Below are 19,820 nucleotides of genomic sequence, written 5' to 3' on the forward strand. Positions count from 1 at the left end.
CGTCTAGAACATCTAAACCAGAAACTCCATAAACTTTTCACTTCCAACCGGACCGCCCCCTCGCAGTGGGCCCCACCTCCCGAGTAGGGTATGGGGTGGGGCTGTTTCCCGCTCGGAAACTAAGAAATAAATGTCCCTTCTCCATACAGAAACGAGGGGAAAAGGCCGATAATCTGCAGACTCAAGTATGAAACTAACTACAAGGAGGCAGTCGTTTAGAAAGCTTCTTTTCCTCTACTAAATCCCTTCCTTCCCTCCTTCCAGGTCATTCAGTGACCCGGGGCCCGGGCGGGGACAGGTGAATATCAAGAGAGGAAGAGGGAGGGACGGACCATGGAGGGAGGGAGAGCCGCGCTTGGGCAATGAATGAGCTGTGCCGCATCCGCACCACCTGTTCCTTACAAGGGTGCCACCGCGACCTACCGGCAGTGTTCCTGCACCACCCCGGCCGCTACTCCTGCCCGTGTTGCCCGCTTCCCGGCTAAAGGCCGGGCCTGTCCTCCCTTCATTCGGGGCGGATGAAAACCCGCAGTCTAGGAGCTAGGAAAACGGGGCCTACTCCGGAATCACGGCCTCCGAAGCGTGGAGACAGGAGGAGGAAGCCCGTGGCCCGGGGCGCACGGGGCGAAGTGGGAACCACAGGGAAGGGACGAGGAGGTGCATACTGCTTGACTAGGAGTACGAAGACGAGTTTCCTGGCGGAGGTGGCCCCGTGCCCGCCGGGCCGAGGTTAGGGGTGACAGGCCCGTGTACCGGCTAAATCCTCCCCACTTCTTGCCCAGAGTCTCACACTTACCAAGATCCGCTTGAAAAGAGCGTTCTCCTTGGGCGGGAGGCTCACGGCCGGCATCGTTCCGGCTCCTCCCGCTGCTCCCGCCACCGCCCGGCTCGGTCAGTCTGTTTGTCCGACCGCCGCCGCCGCCGCCGCCGCCGCCGTCGTCCCCTGGCCGCTTCAGCCTTGATTGCCCCGATCCACCGCCACCACCACGCCTCGAGTGTCACCGCGTCACCCAACCCCGACACCCCCCTTCCCCTCGTTGTCTTTTTTCCTTTTTCACTTAACGCTGCCGCCGCCTCCCCCCCCCCCACGGGTCTCCGTCGGCGGTTCACGTGGTAACTGAACAGACCGACAGAGGCAGCCAAAATGGCGGACGCGGAGGGCTTTCCCACCCGGGTCACACCTCCTAGCACGCAGGCGCGATGACCTCCTTTCCCCACCTCCTCTGTCCTAGAGCTTGCTGGGAAACCTGGAGGCCAGCGGGTGGGCGGAGGCCGAGAGGGTCGCGGCAGGCCCGCCCATCCCTCGGTCGCAGGGTGTCTTGCAGGCGCTGGGGGAAGAGCTGGGGTGAGTCCAGCAGCCTCCCACTCGCAAATAGCTTTTCTGCTGTTTGATGCCAAAGCGGCCTTTCATTCATTGGGTAGATTCTCGTAGCCTGTATGATCATACTTTGAGCCTGAAGTGCTAAAGTGAAGGTGTTCAAGAAGTTCTGCGTTTGATCGTGGATCAAGTACCGAATTAAAAAGCAGAGGCGAAAGGGAAATGAAGGCTTCACCCCAGGTGACACTTGAAAACCTGTACGAAAAAGAGAGGGTTCATGGAGTTTGAAAACCGTGAAAGAGTTTGACCAATTAAATGGGCTGGCTGGCTGGCTGGAGGATCGGTGATTTAGTTTATTACTTAAGGTGAGCGGGGAAAGAGCCATATCCTAAGTGCCATATATGCACTGCCAAAGAAGCATCTGAAATTTAAATGTGTTTTATTTCAGTGTTGAGTCCATACAATGAAGGGTTCACGACTGTTTCAGCCATGTTGGAGTAGAGTTCAGGGACATTGACTCCCCCGGAGATGGCTAAAGTGCTTAATGTTGCGAGTGTTGAACTCTCCATCACCAGAAATCCTCAAATCTTGAACATCAGAGCATCAGGGAAGGATACTAGAGAACCGCTGCAGTAGACAAGATCAAACTAGATACCGAAGTGGACCTTTTCCACATATGAGTTTATGTATAAGTAATTTAATTAACAACTGACAGTAAAGGGGCCCTTGGCTGGCTCAGTCGGTAGAGTATATGACTCTTGATATCAGGGTGGTGAGTTTAAGCCCCAAGTTGGGCATGGAGCCTACTTAAAAAAAAAAAAAAAAATTTTTTTTTTGGTAATTGACACTACAACTATTTTAAAGCTGGCATTCCATTGATGATCTACAATTTTTCCCTCATATGAGCCATTTTTGCACCTGATTATTTTTATGCTCTTTCTCCAGATGCTGGATTCTGTCTGTAGCATTCTCTGAATCAGGAATCATTGCATTATATGTGCAATAACTTTGCTCTTTTTAAATGTATTTACCCAGATAGTTTACTGTTTCTTCTTGCTCTTCTTTAACCCTTCCTAGAAGGTGTAAGTAAGGTGAGGGAGATGTTTCCCATTGTAAAAATCTGGGACTAATCCTCGGGTTTTCTAGCTGCTATCTCAAATGCCTGCTCTCTCTTCTTTTGCCTGGATCATAAGTAACGTTTTATGAATCAAATCCTGCAATTTGTTCGAATTCTGTTATCTTTGTTCAAAAGTTTCACTAAAAAAAGTTGAGTTGTATCCACAGGAAACCATGTTTGAGTTTTGGAATATGGCCAGTTTTTTTAACCTTAACTTTTTTTTTTTTTTTTAAGTAAAACTAAGAGCAAACATAGAATTCATAAAAACAGTTGTCACTCAATGATAATCTTTGAACTTCACTGCCCCCAGGAGGTCTTTCTTTCAACCCGCTTTCAACCAGCGCAGTTATTAAGAAGTAGAAAAGTTGGGGCGCCTGGGTGGCTAAGTGGGTTAAAGCTTCTGCCTTCGGCTCAGGTCATGATCCCAGGGTCCTGGGATCGAGATCCTGGGATCGAAATCCTGGGATCGAGATCGACCCCCGCATCAGGCTCTCTGCTCAGTGGGGAGCCTGCTTCTCCCTCTCTCTCTGCCTGCCTCTCTGCCCACTTGTGATCTCTGTCAAATAAATAAATAAAATATTTTTAAAAAAAGAAATAGAAAAGTTATCTAACTTACAATGATAATTTTAGCTTCACTAATAACTTTGGTTTCCAGGTATCTGGCTTCATATCCAAAAGTTCCTACAGAAATATTATTTGCTAAGGTTTTCTAAATTTCTAAATTTCTCCTTTGAATAATATACTATTTTCCCCTTGAGGGAAGAAAATTTCTGATGTTTGAAGCAAACAGTGGTCCCCACCAAAGGCTGAGTACCTGAATAGACAAGCCACCAATATAGTTGGGCAAATGTTATCTTCCTTTTGGCTGATAACAAATAAATTTTTAAGACTCAGTGAATACTGGAGCACCTGGGTGGCTCCAGGGGTTAAGGCCTCTGCCTTCGGCACAGGTCATGATCCCAGGGTCCTGGGATCGAGCCCCACATTGGGTTCTCTGCTCATCAGGGAGCCTACTTCCCTTCCTGTCTCTGCCTGCCTCTCTGCCTACTTGTGATCTCTATCTGTCAAATAAATAAATAAAATCTTAAAAAAAAAAAAAAAGACTCAGTGACTACTACTTTGCATCATCATTTATCTGAATCATTTCCTAGTTAAAATGCATGTATAGATAACTGGTGGACCATACAGTCCATGCCTTGATAGCCTAAACTCAATAATAAAATATCTGCTCTCATAGATCACCACTGTTTGACAAACAGATCCTATTTAACCCACATGCTGTGAATGATAATTATGCAGGAAATTAACATATCCAAGGCTGGATGATGACAGACCATGAGGATGATGTTGATGATGAGGATGATGTTTCATTCATTCATCTTACCCTAAATATTTACATATCACTATTGCCAAAATGTCTCTTCACCAAAAAAGTAACCATAAATAAATATATAAATAAACAACCTCAGAAATTTAATTCTACAAGAGGGATATGTAGAGTAAAATTCTCCATGTCCATATATGTAAGATGTTCTCTATTGACACTTTTATGCCTTAATCATTAAGTATTTAAATTTTATAGAAATACAACATTAAAGAAGTCTATATATTTGTCACCCAGATTTAACAAATGTTAACATTTTGTGATTGCTTCTGATTGTTCTTTAAATAAAAATTTACAGATATCGGGGCACCTGGGTGGCTCAGTGGGTTAAAGCCTCTGCCTTCGGCTCAGGTTGTGATGCCAGGGTCCTGGGATCGAGCCCCAAATCAGACTCTCTGCTCAGCAAGGAGCCTGCTTCCCCCTCTCTCTCTGCCTGCCTCTCTGCCTACCGTGATCTCTGTCTGTCAAATAAATAAAATCTTAAAAAAAAATTATAGATACTTGGGTCGCCTGGGTGGCTCAATCAGTCAAGCGTTTCCCTTCAGCTTGGGTCATGATCTCAGGGTCCTGGAATCGAGCTCCACATGATTGCTGTGTTGGGCTCCCAGCTTAGTGGGGAGTCTGCTTCTCCCTCTCCTACTGCTCCCCACTGCTCATTCTCTCTCTCTCTCTCAAATAAATAAATAAAATCTTTTTAAAAATTTTTGCAACTATATCAGGAACTGCATCCCTCTCCAGATCCTCCCAAATTTGGTGTATGATATTTTTATGCATCATAAATCAATAAACATATATGTAGTGATCTTATATTTTATGTTTTCAACTTTTGTTCTTCTTAACCCTCCCTAGGAATGAGAAGTGTGAGTTGAGTAAGATGTTGCCTAGTAGAAAAATCTGGGACTAGAACTATGGTTTTCTGGCTGCTAACTCAAATCTTCTCTCCTTTTGCCTGGGTCATAAAGAAATTTTTAGCATTCAAATTCTGGAAATGCTTAAATGAATGTCATATAGCAACTTCTACCAAAATACCATAGCTACTAGCTCCTGGCTGGAATTGCTTCATCAGGATTCTTCTCAAGATGGAGTTTCACCTACAGCTGCCTACTCTAAGTGTAGGGTTCCATCAGCTCTAACATGCTGAGAGGAATGTGCTTATATTTCATCACTTTCCCAAAATATACACTAGTAAGAAGATACAGGGACCAAAAGAAGAAAACCGCCTTTTTCCCACAGCAGTACCGAAATTAGTAATTTGCTTACTGGTTCTGTATGCTCTGACTAAATATGGCTTCTGTTTCAACTTGTTGGATACTAGCAAAAGCTGTGTTAGGACAAGCTTCCAAGGGATGACATAGAAAGAATATTCAACTGTCAGGCTGCTGAGTGGACAAGAAGTTGAGAACCAACAACTGATTCAGCATATTAGTTGGGTGGTTTGCTTACTTGAGCATAAGTCCAGAAGGCTCAAACTAGGTTACAAACTATAATGTGATTCACAGTTTAGCAATCCAGTTAGCCATCAGTTGCGTGTAAAAAAGAACCAGAAAACAGTACAGTTACTTTACTCTTTGGTCAATAATTTTTGGTTAAATTTTTCCCCCAGTAATATTGCTAAGGAAAGTACAGGGGTGCACACTTGGCTAGCTTAGTTAGTACAGCATGCCACCCTTGATCATGGAGTGGTGAGTTCAAGACCTATGTTGTGCATAGAGCTTACTTAAAAAAGAAATTTTTTTTAAAGAAAAAATATGGGGGGGGAAACGATTTACTAACATTCATTGTGCTTTTAAAATGATCCTAAATGGCCTTAAGTTTGAAGGATTAAAATATTAAAATTCTTTATTTCTTTTACTTAAATACATATTTTTACATGGTCTTTAGACATCAGATTGAATTGACAAGTAAATGCACAAATCCAGTTCAATTGTCAGTACAATGTCTTTGGTAGACAAAAACAAGTTGTTTGCAACTACCAGACACTTTCTAAGCTTCCCAAGGACCATAGAGGTTAGGTTTTATGTTACAGCTATAAAACTGAGGTGTAGAGAGATTAAGTACTTTGCCTAAAAATGAAAAGCAAAAATATGGTCTACAGGAATAGCTTTTTCAACTTGACTCTTTGAATCCTATTCTGCAGCTCGTGGCCTCAGGGGATTGTCCAAGTCTGTTAGGTAGGCTAACAAGAATCACTAGATCTGGGGTCAGAAGACCTCAGTCTGAATCCCACCTCTCCCAGCTGTGGGATCCTGAGCCTGAGCCGGTCAGGGACTTCCAAATCATGAAGATTCTCCCTTCCTCACAGCATTGTGAAGCTTTACTGTGATAGTGCATGTGAACAGACTTGGGGAACTGTGGGAAGTCTCTTCAAATATATGTTATGTCACCTTGGATGAGTAAGTTGCCTTCTTTGAGCTTTAGCTGTAAACTGAGGATAATAAGGTATATCAAACGGTCATTTGAAAATGAAATGAGATGATACATGTAAATCATAGGATGCATAATGTACAGTGTCTGAAACACAGAATTCAAAGTGCTGGCGGTTACTCAACACACCTCATTCATTTTCAGTTTTCTGGCTCATGTAGCAAGATTTTAGTAAATCTTTCGAGTATCCCTGGGGCAGGTGCCTGAAATTCTCATGGGACAGCGAAGTGAATAAACTAACTACTCTTTTCCCCCTTTGATCATTTCCTCCGAAACCCCATTTTACAGACATAAGGCTGAGACCAAGAGAGCTAGAAGAGTACCAGGCAATAACCAGGATTCTCAAGTTAACATCTCTACTTAGCGCGGCTGCGCAGCTGGCGAATCCCGCGCTTCGTTCCGCAAGGGGGCGCTCGGCTGGACACCGACTCCAGGGGAGACGGGTTGCGGAAAGGCGGAGCCGTGCCTAGCAAGATGGCGCTCCCCGCGTTGTTGCGCCGGTTCTCCAAGCTGCTGGCTCCAGCTAGGCTCCCAAGCGGCTGTGAGTGTCCCTCTTCCTTCAGGCCGACCCGACCTTCCCGTCGCTCACTCTCAGGGTGAATCCAGCCCGCGGGGTAGCGGGCGTCTGGGACCGGGCCCGTCATGCAGTGTGACCTTCGCCGGCCTACGTCCTAAATGCCAGCTCCGACTCTAGGTTCCCCATCACGCGCCGCCGACCCTCTTAGTGCCGACAACTCTTGGTCTCTACGATTGGACTCTGGGTCCTCCCCACCACCCTAACCCGCTGCAGGTTGGGTCCTGCAGACCCTCTCGGTGCCGCTTCCCGCCAACTCGGGAGTCATCTGAGTCTCTGCAAAAGCCAGTTCGCCAGGCTTTGAGGGCGTCCTGGAGGACAGGGGCGACTCGGTCTGGCTGTGCCGGTGGCTCAGGGCGAGTTAACTTGACTCTCTGAACCTGTTTCGGGAGCTGTTTGCCCGGGGGTGGGGGGGTGGGGGTGGGGGAGAATTAAATGCAATAATATACACGTAAGTGTTAGGTTTTTCAATGCAAGGCGATACGTTATCGATTTACAGACACTGTCCCCTTTCAGCTTCAGCGCGATCAAAGTTCTACGTTCGGGATCCGCCACATGACAAACCTGACTGGTTGAAAGTTGGACTGACCTTGGGCACCTCCGTCTTCTTGTGGATCTATGTGAGTTTTTACTCCCTTGATGTCGTGCGACCCCAACACACTGGGGAGCATAAATGTCATTGTGAGATTGTTGCTGAGCAAATCTCCCATTCAATTGGATATTTATGTAATTGCTAATTACATAAGGGAAATCCCAAAGACTAAAAAGAAATATTCAAGATTTCAGCAGCATGGAAAAAATATGATGAAGCTGAAACTTGCGTCATTCATGGTTAATGAGAATGGTTTTGTGATGAATGGCAACTTTACTATTGATTGTCCTTTACTTGGTAATGAGGTTGGAGACTGGTTGGGTTTTATGAAGACACTTTTTTTTTCAGATGACATAGGGACAGATCATCACTGGACAAGCTATACAAATTAAGTCCCACTAGACTTCGAAAACATAAGATTTTAATCAGTGTTTGAGTAAATACATTGTTGGAAATTGTACTTAGTGTGTAGCAGCCTTTTTTTTGGTCTTTAGAGTATGCCAAATGCTTTACATGTAGAAACTCATTTAATCTTTTCAAAAACACTGTGTAGTAGGTACTATTATTGTTGACTTTTTATAGATAAAGAAAACGCTTGGAGAAATTAGTTTGCTAAACCCAGTTCTCCCCTAGAATGACACTATAGACCATTGTGAAATACTGCCTCTCTGTAGATAAATTTTCTTGAAGTTGACTCAAAGTCTGTGTGCTCGATTAGTATTTAAATTTTTTTGTTTTGTATCTAATGTGTTAGGGGTTTTCTCCACTGCCTCCCACCTCCAATTCTTATATCTCTTATTTTGGATTTTCTCATTGAAATGACTTGATGGGGCACCTGGGTGGCTTAGTTGTTAAGCATCTGCCTTTGTCTCCTGTCATAGCAGGGTCCTGGGATCTAGCCCCACATTGGGCTCCCTGTACAGCGGGGAGCCTGCTTCTCCCTCTCCCTCAGTCTGCTGCTCCCCCTGCTTGTGCTCTGTCAAATATATAAAATAAAATCTCAAAAAAAAAAGTTGATAAGGAGTAAGAGATGTTGATAAGGAGTAAGAGATGTTAAAAGTCATTTACAACATGACAACAGCAGTAATCCTTTTTGAAATAATATTTGTCATGATGAAGTTTTAATACAAAATTTTCCTAGAAAAAACTTGATTGCTGTTGAGAACTCTGAAATTGGATCTTTGATTGCAGCAAATGTCACCCCATCTCAACCATTGTTTTGGTTGCATATTCTGTCAGACAGTTGTTCTAAGAAAGTATCTATCTCCCATGACATCTAATTAATACACATATAGTTGGGGGATGGAGCTGGTCACTCACAGTATCAAACTTCCAAGGTTAGAAGTATAACACATCCAGCGATCAGTCTAGACCTCATTTAATAATTCAGTTCTGGTTGGCAGTGCTGATTTAGCTCCTCTATGGTAAGTTATTCTATTACATTTATTACCCACTGAATGAAATAATTTATTTGGCAGAACACGAATTTAAACTCGTAAGGGGGGTGGGGCACCTGGGTGGCTCAATTGTTAAGCATCTGCCTTAGGCACAGGTCATGATCCCAGGGTCCTGAGATCCAGCCTACATTGGGCTCCCTGCTTGGCGGGAAGCCTGCTTCTCCCTCTCCCATTCCGCCTTCGCCCTGCTTATGTTCCCTCTGTCTCTCTCTGTGTCAAATAAATAAACAATATCTTATAAGTAAATACATACACATATACATAAATAAAACAAACTTCTAAGGGTTGCCTTCTCAAATTTAGTATGTTAGACTGAAATTAACTAGTACAGGGATGCCTGGGTGCCCCAGTCGGTTAAGCGCCTGCCTTTAGCTCAGGTCATGATCCCAGGGTCCTGGGATGGAGTCCCACATCGGGCTCCTTGCTCAGCGGGGAGCCTGCCTTTCCCTCTGCCTGCTGTTCCCTCTGCTTGTGCTTTCTCTCTCTGACAAATCTATAAATAAAATCTTAAAAAAAAAAAAAAAAAGATGGTGTGCCTGGGTGGCTCAGTGAGTTAAAGCCTCTGCCTTCTGCTCAGGTCATGATCTCAGAGTCCTGGGATAGAGCCCCACATCGGGCTCTCTGCTCAGTGGGGAGCCTGCTTCGTCCTCTCTCTCTCTGCCTGCCTCTCTGCCTGCTTGTGATCTCTGTCTGTCAAATAAATAAATAATAATAAAAAAAAGAAATGAACTAGTATATACCATTCATAGTTTTTGGACTTGCATCTCTTAGCCTTTTCTTTTTAACTGGAATAGCTGTAATTCTTTTTTTTTGCTTTTCCAAAATAGTTTAGAAAAGCAAATCCAGGGCACCTGGGTGCTTCAGTCAGTTAAGCATCTGCCTTCAGCTCAGATCATGATTCCAGGGTTCTGGGATGGAGTCCATATAGGGTTCCTTGCTCAGCAGGGAGCCTGCTTCTCCCTCAGCCTGCTGCTCCCCCTACTTGTGTCCCCTTTCTCTCTGTCTCTGACAAACGAATAAATAAAATCTTAAAAAAAAAAAGCTCTTTATTAAAAAAAAAAAAGGGAAAGAGGGGCACCTGGGTGGCTCAGTCAGTTAAGCATCTGCCTTCAGCTCAAGTCATGATATCAGGGTCTTGGGATTGAGCCCCACATTGGGCTCCTTGCTCAGCAGGGTGTGGTTTCCTCCCTCTGCCTCTTGCTCTGTCTGCTTATGCTTGCTAACTCTGTCTCTGACAAATAAAGTCTTAAAAAAAAAAAACAAAAACAAATCCAGATCCCAGTGGCCGAGTGCCTTCCCTCACCCCTAGAATAGTTGTAGTTCTTTTAATCTATGCTTATTCCTCTTATATACCTCTTCTATACCAAATATAAGTATCACTAGTTAGCCTCTTTAAGTTGCCAGGAAGATTATATTTCTAATTTTAATTGTTACCTACTTCTAGCTCATCAAACAACATAATGAAGATGTTTTAGAGTATAAAAGAAGAAATGGGTTGGAATAAACTATTGAAATACTAATATGGTAAGTATGCAATTTTATAGGATTAATTAATTATGCAAATTAATTTGACCTCTTTTTAAATAATGTATTTTTGGTTTTTTATTGGGTTTATACTTTTTTTTAAGTTTATTTTTTTCATAATCTCTACACCCAACGTCAAGCTCAAACCAAAAACCAGTGATCACATTGCATGCTCTTCCAGATGAGCCAGCCAGGGGCCCCTATTGAGTTTATACTTTTTAGCACTGATACTCCTATCTCTGACAAATTTATGAATTTTAATACCTTAGCTGAAGCATCTCTCAGTATAATCATTTTTTAAGCATCATTTTTAATCATTATGCTTTGAGTTTGTTCAAAGAAAGTTGTATTTAAGAATGAAACCAAAATCGGGATGCCTGAGTGGCTCAGTTGGTTAAGCATCTGCCTTCAGCTCAGGTCATGATCCCAAGGTCATGGGATCGAGTCCAACATCAGGTTCCTTGTTGAGTGTGAAGCCTGCTTCTTCCTCTGCCTGTTGTTCTCCCTCCTTGTGCACGTGAGCGCACACTATTCTTCTCCCCTCTCTCTCTCTCCTTCTCTCTGAGAAATAAAATCTTAAAAAAGGGGTGGGGCGCCTGGGTGGCTCAGTTGATTAAGCAACTGCCTTTGGCTCAGGTCATGATCCCAGAGTTCTGGGATTGAGTCCTGCATTGGGCTCGCAGCTCCATGGGGAGTCGGCTTCTCCCTCGGACCTTCTCCCCTTTCATGCTCTCTCTCTCACTGTCTCTCTCTCAAATAAAAAAAAAAATCTTAAAAAAAAAAAATAAAACCAGAATCATACCATTTTTGTAAATCTAATGGTACTCTACACAGTGACTTCATAACACTAAAGACAAATTACCATTATTTGTGTATGTATTTCTTAATATCTGTTTGTCATAGACAACACCTGAATGTAAATTCCATGAGAACAGAAACCCTGTCTATTTTATTAATCATAATGTAGTCAGCAAATTGCCCAGTGCCTGGGCCTACTGATAATTTAATATTTGTAGAATGGATGAATGTATAAGGGTAATAGATTGGTAAATCTTTTACTGTGTGACCACTTCATTGTGATTATCACTACAACTAACACCCAGTTAGACAATTCATACTAAAATCTAGTTGTGAACAAGATACGATACTCTGCATACTCTGTGATTTAAAGGAATGAATTTATTTTATATGCCAATATATATGTATCTAAATACATAGTACATTTCTGAAAATCCTTCTAAGGAAATTTTATATTAATCCTTTTGTAAAATGAAAAATCACTCTTATAAATCTCAGTTTTCATGGATTAGGTTGACTAACTCAGCCCTTCAGGGTTTGATTATTCAAATTTTTCATTTCTTTTTTCATATTAATATCACCTTGCTGTCACTGCTTGAGTCAGCCAATCAAGAGATAAACATAAATAGATATGCTTTTGCTACTCTCTTATAGGTCACATAAAATATTTTTTATTAAAACTTAAATAAAATGAAGGGTTGTTACTCTTTGTGAATTTGTTTTCTAGACTTTTCTGGATGCTCTAGGTGAATTATTCAGAATGGTCTAATTTTAATATTATTTCTGCTAGTTAATGCTATAGTTTTAATTTTTTTTCTCTTCATTATAGGTATGTTCCATATAGTGATTATACTAGTTCCTTTGGATTCACCAATCTGTTGAGTTGTAAACGTGAAAGAAAAAGTTGTATGTGAATGTATGTCAAATCAGCATTTGTGTTTTGCATCATTAAATGAAAAAATAAAAATACTTCTGTATTCTTCAGATTATATATGTTGTGACTATATAGAAAATGAATTCTAAAGTGCATTATTAGAAGTATTTTGATGTAGAGGCGCCTGAGTGGCTCAGTGGGTTAAGTGTCTACCTTCAGCTCAGGTAATGATCCCAGGATCCTGGGATCAAGCCCCACATCAGGCTCTCTGCTCAGCAAGGAGTCTCCTTCCTCTGTGCTCTCTTTGTCTCTCTCAAATAAATAAAAATCTTAAAAAAAAAAAGTATTTCGATGTAGAAAGTACCATCTGATAACAGGGTCAGTGGTAATTAAGGACACATTGGTAAGAAAACTTGTTAAGGATATGGATTAAAAATCACTGCTGAGGGTGCCTGGGTGGCTCAGTGGGTTAGTGGGTTAAAGGCTCTGCCTTTGGTTCGGGTCATGATCCCACGGTCCTGGGATCGAGCCCTACATCGGGCTCTCTGCTCAGCAGGGAGCCTGCTTCCTCCTCTCTCTCTGCCTGCTTCTCTGCCTACTTGTGATCTCTGTCTGTCAAATAAACAAAAAATCTTTAAAAAAAATGTTTAAAAAGTCACTGCTGAAGGATTGGTTCTTTATATCAACTCCTCCCCCATATCAACTTTTAATTTCTATTCCAAATAATCTTGAGTCTGTCAGAGTGTTAGAGCTACTTTTTTTTTTTTTTTTTTGATAGAGCTATTTTATTACTCAAAATACTAAAGAACCCAAATACTGTTTCCTTCTAGAGAAGCCATTCTGGTAAGTCAGAAAGGAAAGGTGAATTCTTTATTTATCGTACTAGAGTTTGTTCTGACTCCATTTCCTTGAATTTGAATAATCCTCATGTGGATGACTTTTGTACTCACCAGTTATAGCAGCAGTCTGTTGTTCCTTTTTGTAATAATGACTTAGCAAACTCCTAAGAAAAGGGGGAAGAGGAGAGGAGATTAATAGACACAAAATAAAATAGATTTCATTTGTCCTTCATCAGAAGCCTTTTGGGGGGGGGGCTTTCTTGTGCATCAGTTAAAATTTATTTATGTGCCATTTCATTCACTTGTGATTTAAACACTTAGTGTACCACACATTTGAAAATTCATTATTTATGTCTCCATTCGGATGTTAAGTGGAAAGACTTACTGCATTATAATTGGTTTTGTGTCTTGGGGGCTGTGGCCAGCACTTGCTTTGGGAGATTCATGGCCTAATATCTTTGGAAGTCACTTCTGAACATAAAATCAGAATTAACAGTATTTCAGAGTAATTATTTAATGCAAATCCAGTGAAAAGCCAGCTATAATAGTTACCATAAACTTTTGTTAGTTTGGAGCTCTAGCTGATAGAGCTGGAAAGGACCTGAGGGGTTATACAGGCCAATCTCATTAATTAAACAAATACAAAAACCAGAGCTAAAGAGTGATTTGCCCAACAACACTGTGGTAGAAAACAGACAGCAGCGCTAAGAGCAAGAGTCTTGATATTTCCAAGGATGACTACTGCCTACTCTTTGGAATCTGTGCATATGTTAGATTAAATGGCCAAGGGGAATTAAGATTACAGATGGAATTAAGTTTGCTAATCACTAAATTTGACACTTAAAGGGGGAAATTATCCTGGATTATTTGGTTGGGCCCAATAAAATCACAAGGGTCCTTATAAGTGGAAGGAAGAGGCAGAAGAGTGTGTCAGTGTGAGAAAAAGACCCAGCTGGCCATTGCTAACTTTGAAGGTGGAAGGGAGCCAAGAGCCAAAGAGTGGAAAAGTTAAATTCTCCCTTGGAGTCTCCAGAAAGGAACACAGTCCTGCTGACACCTTGATTTTAGCCCAGTGAGAACTGTGTTGGCTTTTTCACATCCCCCCCCAAAAGACCTGTAAGAGAATCAGTTTGTGTTTTGTGCTTATAAATAAATAAATAAATAAATAAATAAATAAATAAATAATTTGTGTTCTAAAACTTTGTTGTGGCAATGTAGGGAACTAATGTCTTCACACAGTAACAAAACGAGAAGTCAGGTATCAACTCCCAAATCAAGGCACATTCCACTAAAAGAAACATTTAAAAATACACCTCCCGGGGTTGCTGGGGGCGCTGTGGGGAGGGATGGGGTGGCTGGGTTATGGACATTAGGGAGGGTATGGGCTATGGTGAGTGCTGTGAAATGTGTAAGCCTGATGATTCACAGGCCTATACTGCTGGGGCAAATAGTACATTATATGTTAATAATAATAATGATAAAATACACCTCCCAAAAGGGAATTGAAAACTCGAAGACACTTGAAATTCCAGAAACTGATAACCTCAGTAGGAAATAAATTATAAACAATATCAACTGTATGTCAGGCCTTGCAAACATAGCTACCCTGTGTGGACTTTCATCTTGCCTACGCCCGTGTGACTCTAGGGGGAGCCATTCCTGAGGATGGGGCTGTCTAAGAGAGCTTTTCTGTGTTGATGGAAATGTTCTGTCTGCTATCCACTCATCTCATGTGGATATTGAGCATCTGGACTCTGATTAATGTGACTGCATTTTGGATATTTCATTTTCATTAATTTGAATATCCACATGAAACTGGTGACTGCTTTATTGGATAGCACAGATACAGATTATTTTTTGAGTAACCTAGAGTTGTGTATATAGTGGCACTGGTGGAAATGCTTTCTAAGATAAATACTGAAACCTAATTCAAAATGTGTGAAGCTAAAAAAAAAAAAAAAAAGTTACAAGGATACAGAGTGACAGACACGGAGAACAGGAATGCACCTGGGCCCAGTAATAAGGGGCCTGGAACTCTAACGTTATCAAGACTCTTGCTCTTAGCGCTGCTGTCTGTTTTCTTTACACAATTTTCTTTTCCAGCACAATCAACATTGTAAGAGGCCATAGTCAATAGTTCCTAGATTTACATCTAAGTTGAAGAGTGCAGTTGGACCACACACTAATTGTAATTCTAAATTCCCAAGAGGAACTGTGGTCGGATTGTGGTTTCTTTAGTAATGTGAGAGAGTTCACATAAAAAAGAAGATGCAGACAAATCCTTTGTCAAATACAATCAAGATTTTTATCAGATCAAAATCAGGGATACCTGGGAGGTCAGTGGTTAAGTGTCCGTCTTCAGGACTGGTCATGATCCTGGGGCCTTGCTCAGCCTGGAGTCGACTTCTCCCTCTGCCTCTCCCCTCCCCCTGCTCATGCTCTCTCTTTCACTTTCTCTCTCTTTCAAGTAAAATCTTTTTAAAAAATAAGGTAGACCTGCGGTGCCTGGGTGGCTCAGTGGGTTAAAGTCTCTGCCTTCGGCTCAGGTCCTGATCCCAGGCTGCTGGGATCAAGCCCCGCATAGGGCTCTCTGCTCAGCGAGAAGTCTGCTTCCTCCTCTCTCTCTGCCTGCCTCTCTGCCTACTTGTGATCTCTATCCGTCAAATAAATAAATAAAATCTTAAAAAAAAATAAGGTAGACCTTTTTTTCAGATCTAGTAACTATGAGGTAGTCATTTAGTTATTCATTCATTCATTCATTTTTAAGTAAGCTCTACACCTCGTTTGGGGCTCAAACTCGCAAACCTGAGATTAAGAGTTGCTTGCTCTTCTGACTGAGTCCACTAGGTGCCCCTAAATTACTAAGTTTCCATGGAAAAAACAGGCTATATAAATCCAGTTGCAAGTATAGGAAGTAATAGGTTTGTGTTCCCACAAAAGATATGTTGTAGTCCTAACCCTCAGTATCTCAGAATGTGACCTGATTTGGAAATAAGGTAGTTGCAGATGTAATTAGTTGAGATGAGCTCATATAGGCCTAGAGTGGATCCTTAATCCAATATGACTGGTATATCAATGAGAAGAGACACAGACACACAGGGAGATGACTGCCAGGTAGTGATAGAGGCAGAGACGAATTGGAGGGATGCATCCACAAGCCAAGGATTACTGACAAACTAAGAAGCTAGATAAGGCAAGGAAGGATTCTACCCTACAAGTTTCAGAGCAGGTGTGGCCCTGCTGACACCTTGATTTCAGACTTTGAGTGCCCCAAACCGTGAGAATCTATTTCTGTTGTCCTAAGCTGTCCAAATTTGTGCAGATTATACTCTGAGAATTTAGTGTCAAGAGAAACAAAGCTGCGGGGCACCTGGATGGCTCAGTTGGTTAAGCATCTCACTCTTGATTTCAGCTCAGGTCAGAATCCCAGGGTCCTGGGACCTGCTCAGCGGGGAGTGTGCTTTTCCCTCTCCCTCTGCTCCTCCCCCCACTTGTGTTTTTCTCTCTCTCTCTCAAATAAATAAAATCTTAAAAAAGAAAGAAAAAAGAAAAGTTTTTTCTAACTTTTGGTGGAGCGCAGGAAATCAGTCTTTGAAAATTGCTTTTAATTTATAGACTTAAGCCTTGAGTAAGTATGATGAATATTGCCAGTAGAGGACCCTTACAATATGTTTTCAAGACTGATATCTTCTTTGTCAGCAATCACAATTAGGTGGAGTCCATCTTAGGTAAGCCAAATTATCCCTGACCCTTGATTCTTGTTTTCCCAACCAGACCAAGAAAAATGTCAAGGATGTGCTGAAGGGCAGTATTAGAAACAATATGACCAACAGCTGGGAAATCATTGTCTGAGCTTCTCAGTCTTCTACAGCAAATACCTATGTTAAAATTTTCTTCTTTGGGAGAAACAGCTTGCCACAGAGTGAATTTGACAACCCACAGGTGTGTCCTCACATGTCCTCATGGGAAGCATTTCATCAAGATGTGAAGAGTTGGTCATCGAAATGGAAAACCACATATTCTACAGGAGCTGTAGAGTGGGTAGAAAATTTCCTTTGATCCAAGAGGCATTGAGTTTGGGGCGCTTGGCTGGCTCAGTCATTGGAGCATGAGGCTTTTAATTTCAGGGTTGTGAGTTTGAGCCCCACGATGGGCTCAGAGCTTACTTGAAAAAAAAGAGAAAAGAAATGAGGGGCATAGAGCTTTTAATTAAGATGAGTAGGACCTAGAGAGTGGCGTTTTTTAACTTACATTTCTTGCCTCTCCCCGCTGGCATGGCCACATCCAACCTAGAGGACATGATAGGCTCCCCACTAGACCTTACCGTATGATAAGAGAGTGGAATGTGATGGATCTTGTCGTGTGTGCATTGAAAGGCAGCAGAATATGGTAAAAGGAGCCTTGAGCTCCAGCTTGGGCCGGAAGTCAGAATCTTGGGGATCTAGGGGAACACATTTCATACTAATGTGCTTTAGAGCTCACACCAGCCCTATAAATAAAGGAATTGTCCACATTTTACTCAAAGCAGTAAAATAGACCAGGTATCTGGCTCCCAAACTCCTATCTTAACTATTGTGCTATACTACCTCAGTTTTTCTCATATGTGATAGAGGGATAATCAGCATTATCCAATATCCTTCAGGATTGTTGAGAGGATAAAGTACGAAAATAGATGAGACAATACTTTGGGAAAAGCTTTTGAAGGCCTGTATATATGTGTTATTCTTGCCTCCTGTAAACCAATCAGTTGCATTATTAAAACTAGTTCGGTTATAACCCAAAGGCATTAGATTACATTTATTATTAATATCTGATCAGAGATTTCTTTGTGATCACTTGGTAACTATCTCTGAGAAAAGATGTTGGTTCCATGTCTCACTATAATATCTGTGTGATAGCAGAAATTTTTTCTTGTTCGTTGGAGAATGCCTTGGAACAATGCCTAACATAATAGATACTCGATAAATATTTGTGAAATAAATAATAAACTAATCTCCAACATCCAGCATGGTTCCTAGCATCTTGTAAGCATTTTGACAGATACTTACAGTTTAACTGACTGAGATTGGGTGGTTACTATGCAGCCTAGAGGTGATCTGGAAGACCTCAGACTATACTCAGAAAGAGAATATAACTGAATTCTGAAAAGGAGCCTAGAACAGTGTCCCAAGAGCCACCCTCATTTACAAATATTTACTCAGAAAGAATCCTTCTTAGGGGAGCTTCTAACACATTAAATAGCAGTATAATACATGCATTAATTCATTTAAATGCATTTACTGCCTTTGACTATTTCCTCCCTGACAGCCAAGTAAAAATTCATCCCCAAGTACACCAGGGAACAAATGAGCCATAGTGGAAGGCAGATTTGGATTATTTGTCCATTGGTCCTAGCTGCTAGCAGTCCATTAAACATCTTACACCCCAGGGAGATAGCTAATCTCTAGTTGCCAGCAGATGTATGCTCAATGTTGGTGAAGGTAGTAAGTACACTAACCTGCATTTTGCTACTTTCAGGAAAGTGCTTGGAAATCAAAATTTGATCACTCATTAACTACGGATTACCTAATTGCTTTTATTCAAGTGTTTAATCACTAAGGATAGCTAGCTACTCTGAATATTTAAAAAAAAAACTCTCTTTTTTTTAGGTTTTATTTATTTATTTGACAGAAAGAGCACAGAGGGAGAGAGAGTAGGAGAAGCAGACTCCCCACCGAGCAGAGGGCTCCATTCATGGCTTGACCCCAGGACCCTGAGACCATGACCTGAGCCAAAGGCATACATTTATCTGACTGAGCCACCCAGGCACCCCTCAAAAAACCAGTTCTGAACATTGACTTTGTATTCTTCGAGAGTATGTAAAATATTAACATACATTTTTGGGGCAAAGAAGCAGAACCTCTGGGACACCTGGGTAGCTCAGTCAGTTGAGTGGCTGCCTTCGGCTGGGGTCATGATCCTAGGATCTTGCTCTGCAAGGAGCCTGCTTCACCCTCTGCCTCTACCTGGTACTCTACCTGCCCGGGCTCCCTCTCTCTGACAAATAAATAAATAAATCTTAAAAAAAAAAAAAAGAAGTAGGACCTCTGAGCAGTGTCTATTCACATAGCAAATGTGCAAATGTGCCTGTAACATGCCAAGAGAACTTGAAACTAGAACTATGATCATGTCCTTTATTTTTTAATTCATGACCATCAGTTCCTGGACATTCCTCTTTACCACCAAACCATTTGCTAGAGGTAATAATTACCATCTTCCTCAGAGGGTTGAAAGAAGAATTAAAAGAGATAATATATGTGCAAGTGCTTTATAAACTATCATGTGCCAAACACATATGAGGGATTATTATAGGAGGAAACGTGCCTTCCAAAATTAATCATTTAGACAATGTGATAAGCATAAATTATTGGTTTCCATATTCGAATCATGACAAATTCCTGTAGCCACCATGAAGCAAGAAATTGAAATCTGGGAGAAGAAACTAATAATTCAGCACTTTTAGTTCATGTGGAAATACTAATTTCACAACCCATACAGGAATGTACATTATTTAGGAGTTTATATTTAACGTTTTTGTAATAGTGAATTGCCTAGAGAGTCAACTATTCCTGGGGGTTTTCTTGCGATTCTGAACATCACCCAGCGCACTAACGGAAGGCTGCGCTACTCCTCTCCTCATTCCACCTCCCGGAAACTTCCAGCTACCTTTTCCACTCCTAGGAAAGCTAACGGGGAGTGTGACTTAAAATGGGTTCAGACTACATCCGACATGATGAACCATGTCTATCTTATTCACGATGCAAGTCCTTCAACCATCTCCAGCCTATTCGCCGGAGTTCGGCAGGTGATGGTGACTTCTCGATTCCCGATCCCTTTTCTGAGAAGGCGCGTACAGCTAGTTTCTCGGACCTGGGAGAGA

The 19,820-nt window shown here is 41.8% G+C and overlaps 2 protein-coding genes across 4 annotated transcripts in view; one reads left to right on the top strand and one right to left on the bottom strand.

Annotated features, from left to right (window-relative positions):
* The window catches only part of NAA15 (N-alpha-acetyltransferase 15, NatA auxiliary subunit), an 81,745-nt gene extending 80,572 nt beyond the window's left edge, over positions 1 to 1,173 (bottom strand). For 2 of the 3 annotated variants that reach the window (XM_032857370.1, XM_032857362.1), the window contains exon 1: positions 797 to 1,162. In XM_032857370.1, coding sequence (XP_032713261.1) covers positions 797 to 850 — 54 coding nt within the window. In that variant the 5' untranslated portion in view covers positions 851 to 1,162. Of the gene's footprint in view, positions 1 to 796 lie in introns of all 3 variants that reach the window. The other variant, XR_004382652.1, reaches the window with a different exon arrangement.
* Positions 1,174 to 6,648: 5,475 nt separating this feature from the next.
* Positions 6,649 to 12,177, top strand: NDUFC1 (NADH:ubiquinone oxidoreductase subunit C1). The gene is made up of 4 exons (XM_032857417.1): positions 6,649 to 6,784; positions 7,334 to 7,437; positions 10,311 to 10,390; positions 12,018 to 12,177. Exons 1-3 carry the CDS (start codon positions 6,718 to 6,720, stop codon positions 10,368 to 10,370), a joined length of 231 nt encoding a protein of 76 aa, XP_032713308.1. The 5' UTR covers positions 6,649 to 6,717; the 3' UTR covers positions 10,371 to 10,390; positions 12,018 to 12,177.
* Positions 12,178 to 19,820: the final 7,643 nt, after the last annotated feature.

Source organism: Lontra canadensis, unplaced genomic scaffold (genome assembly GCF_010015895.1).
Source record: "Lontra canadensis isolate GAN:19392208 unplaced genomic scaffold, GSC_riverotter_1.0 scaffold1, whole genome shotgun sequence".
NCBI lineage: Eukaryota > Metazoa > Chordata > Mammalia > Carnivora > Mustelidae > Lontra > Lontra canadensis.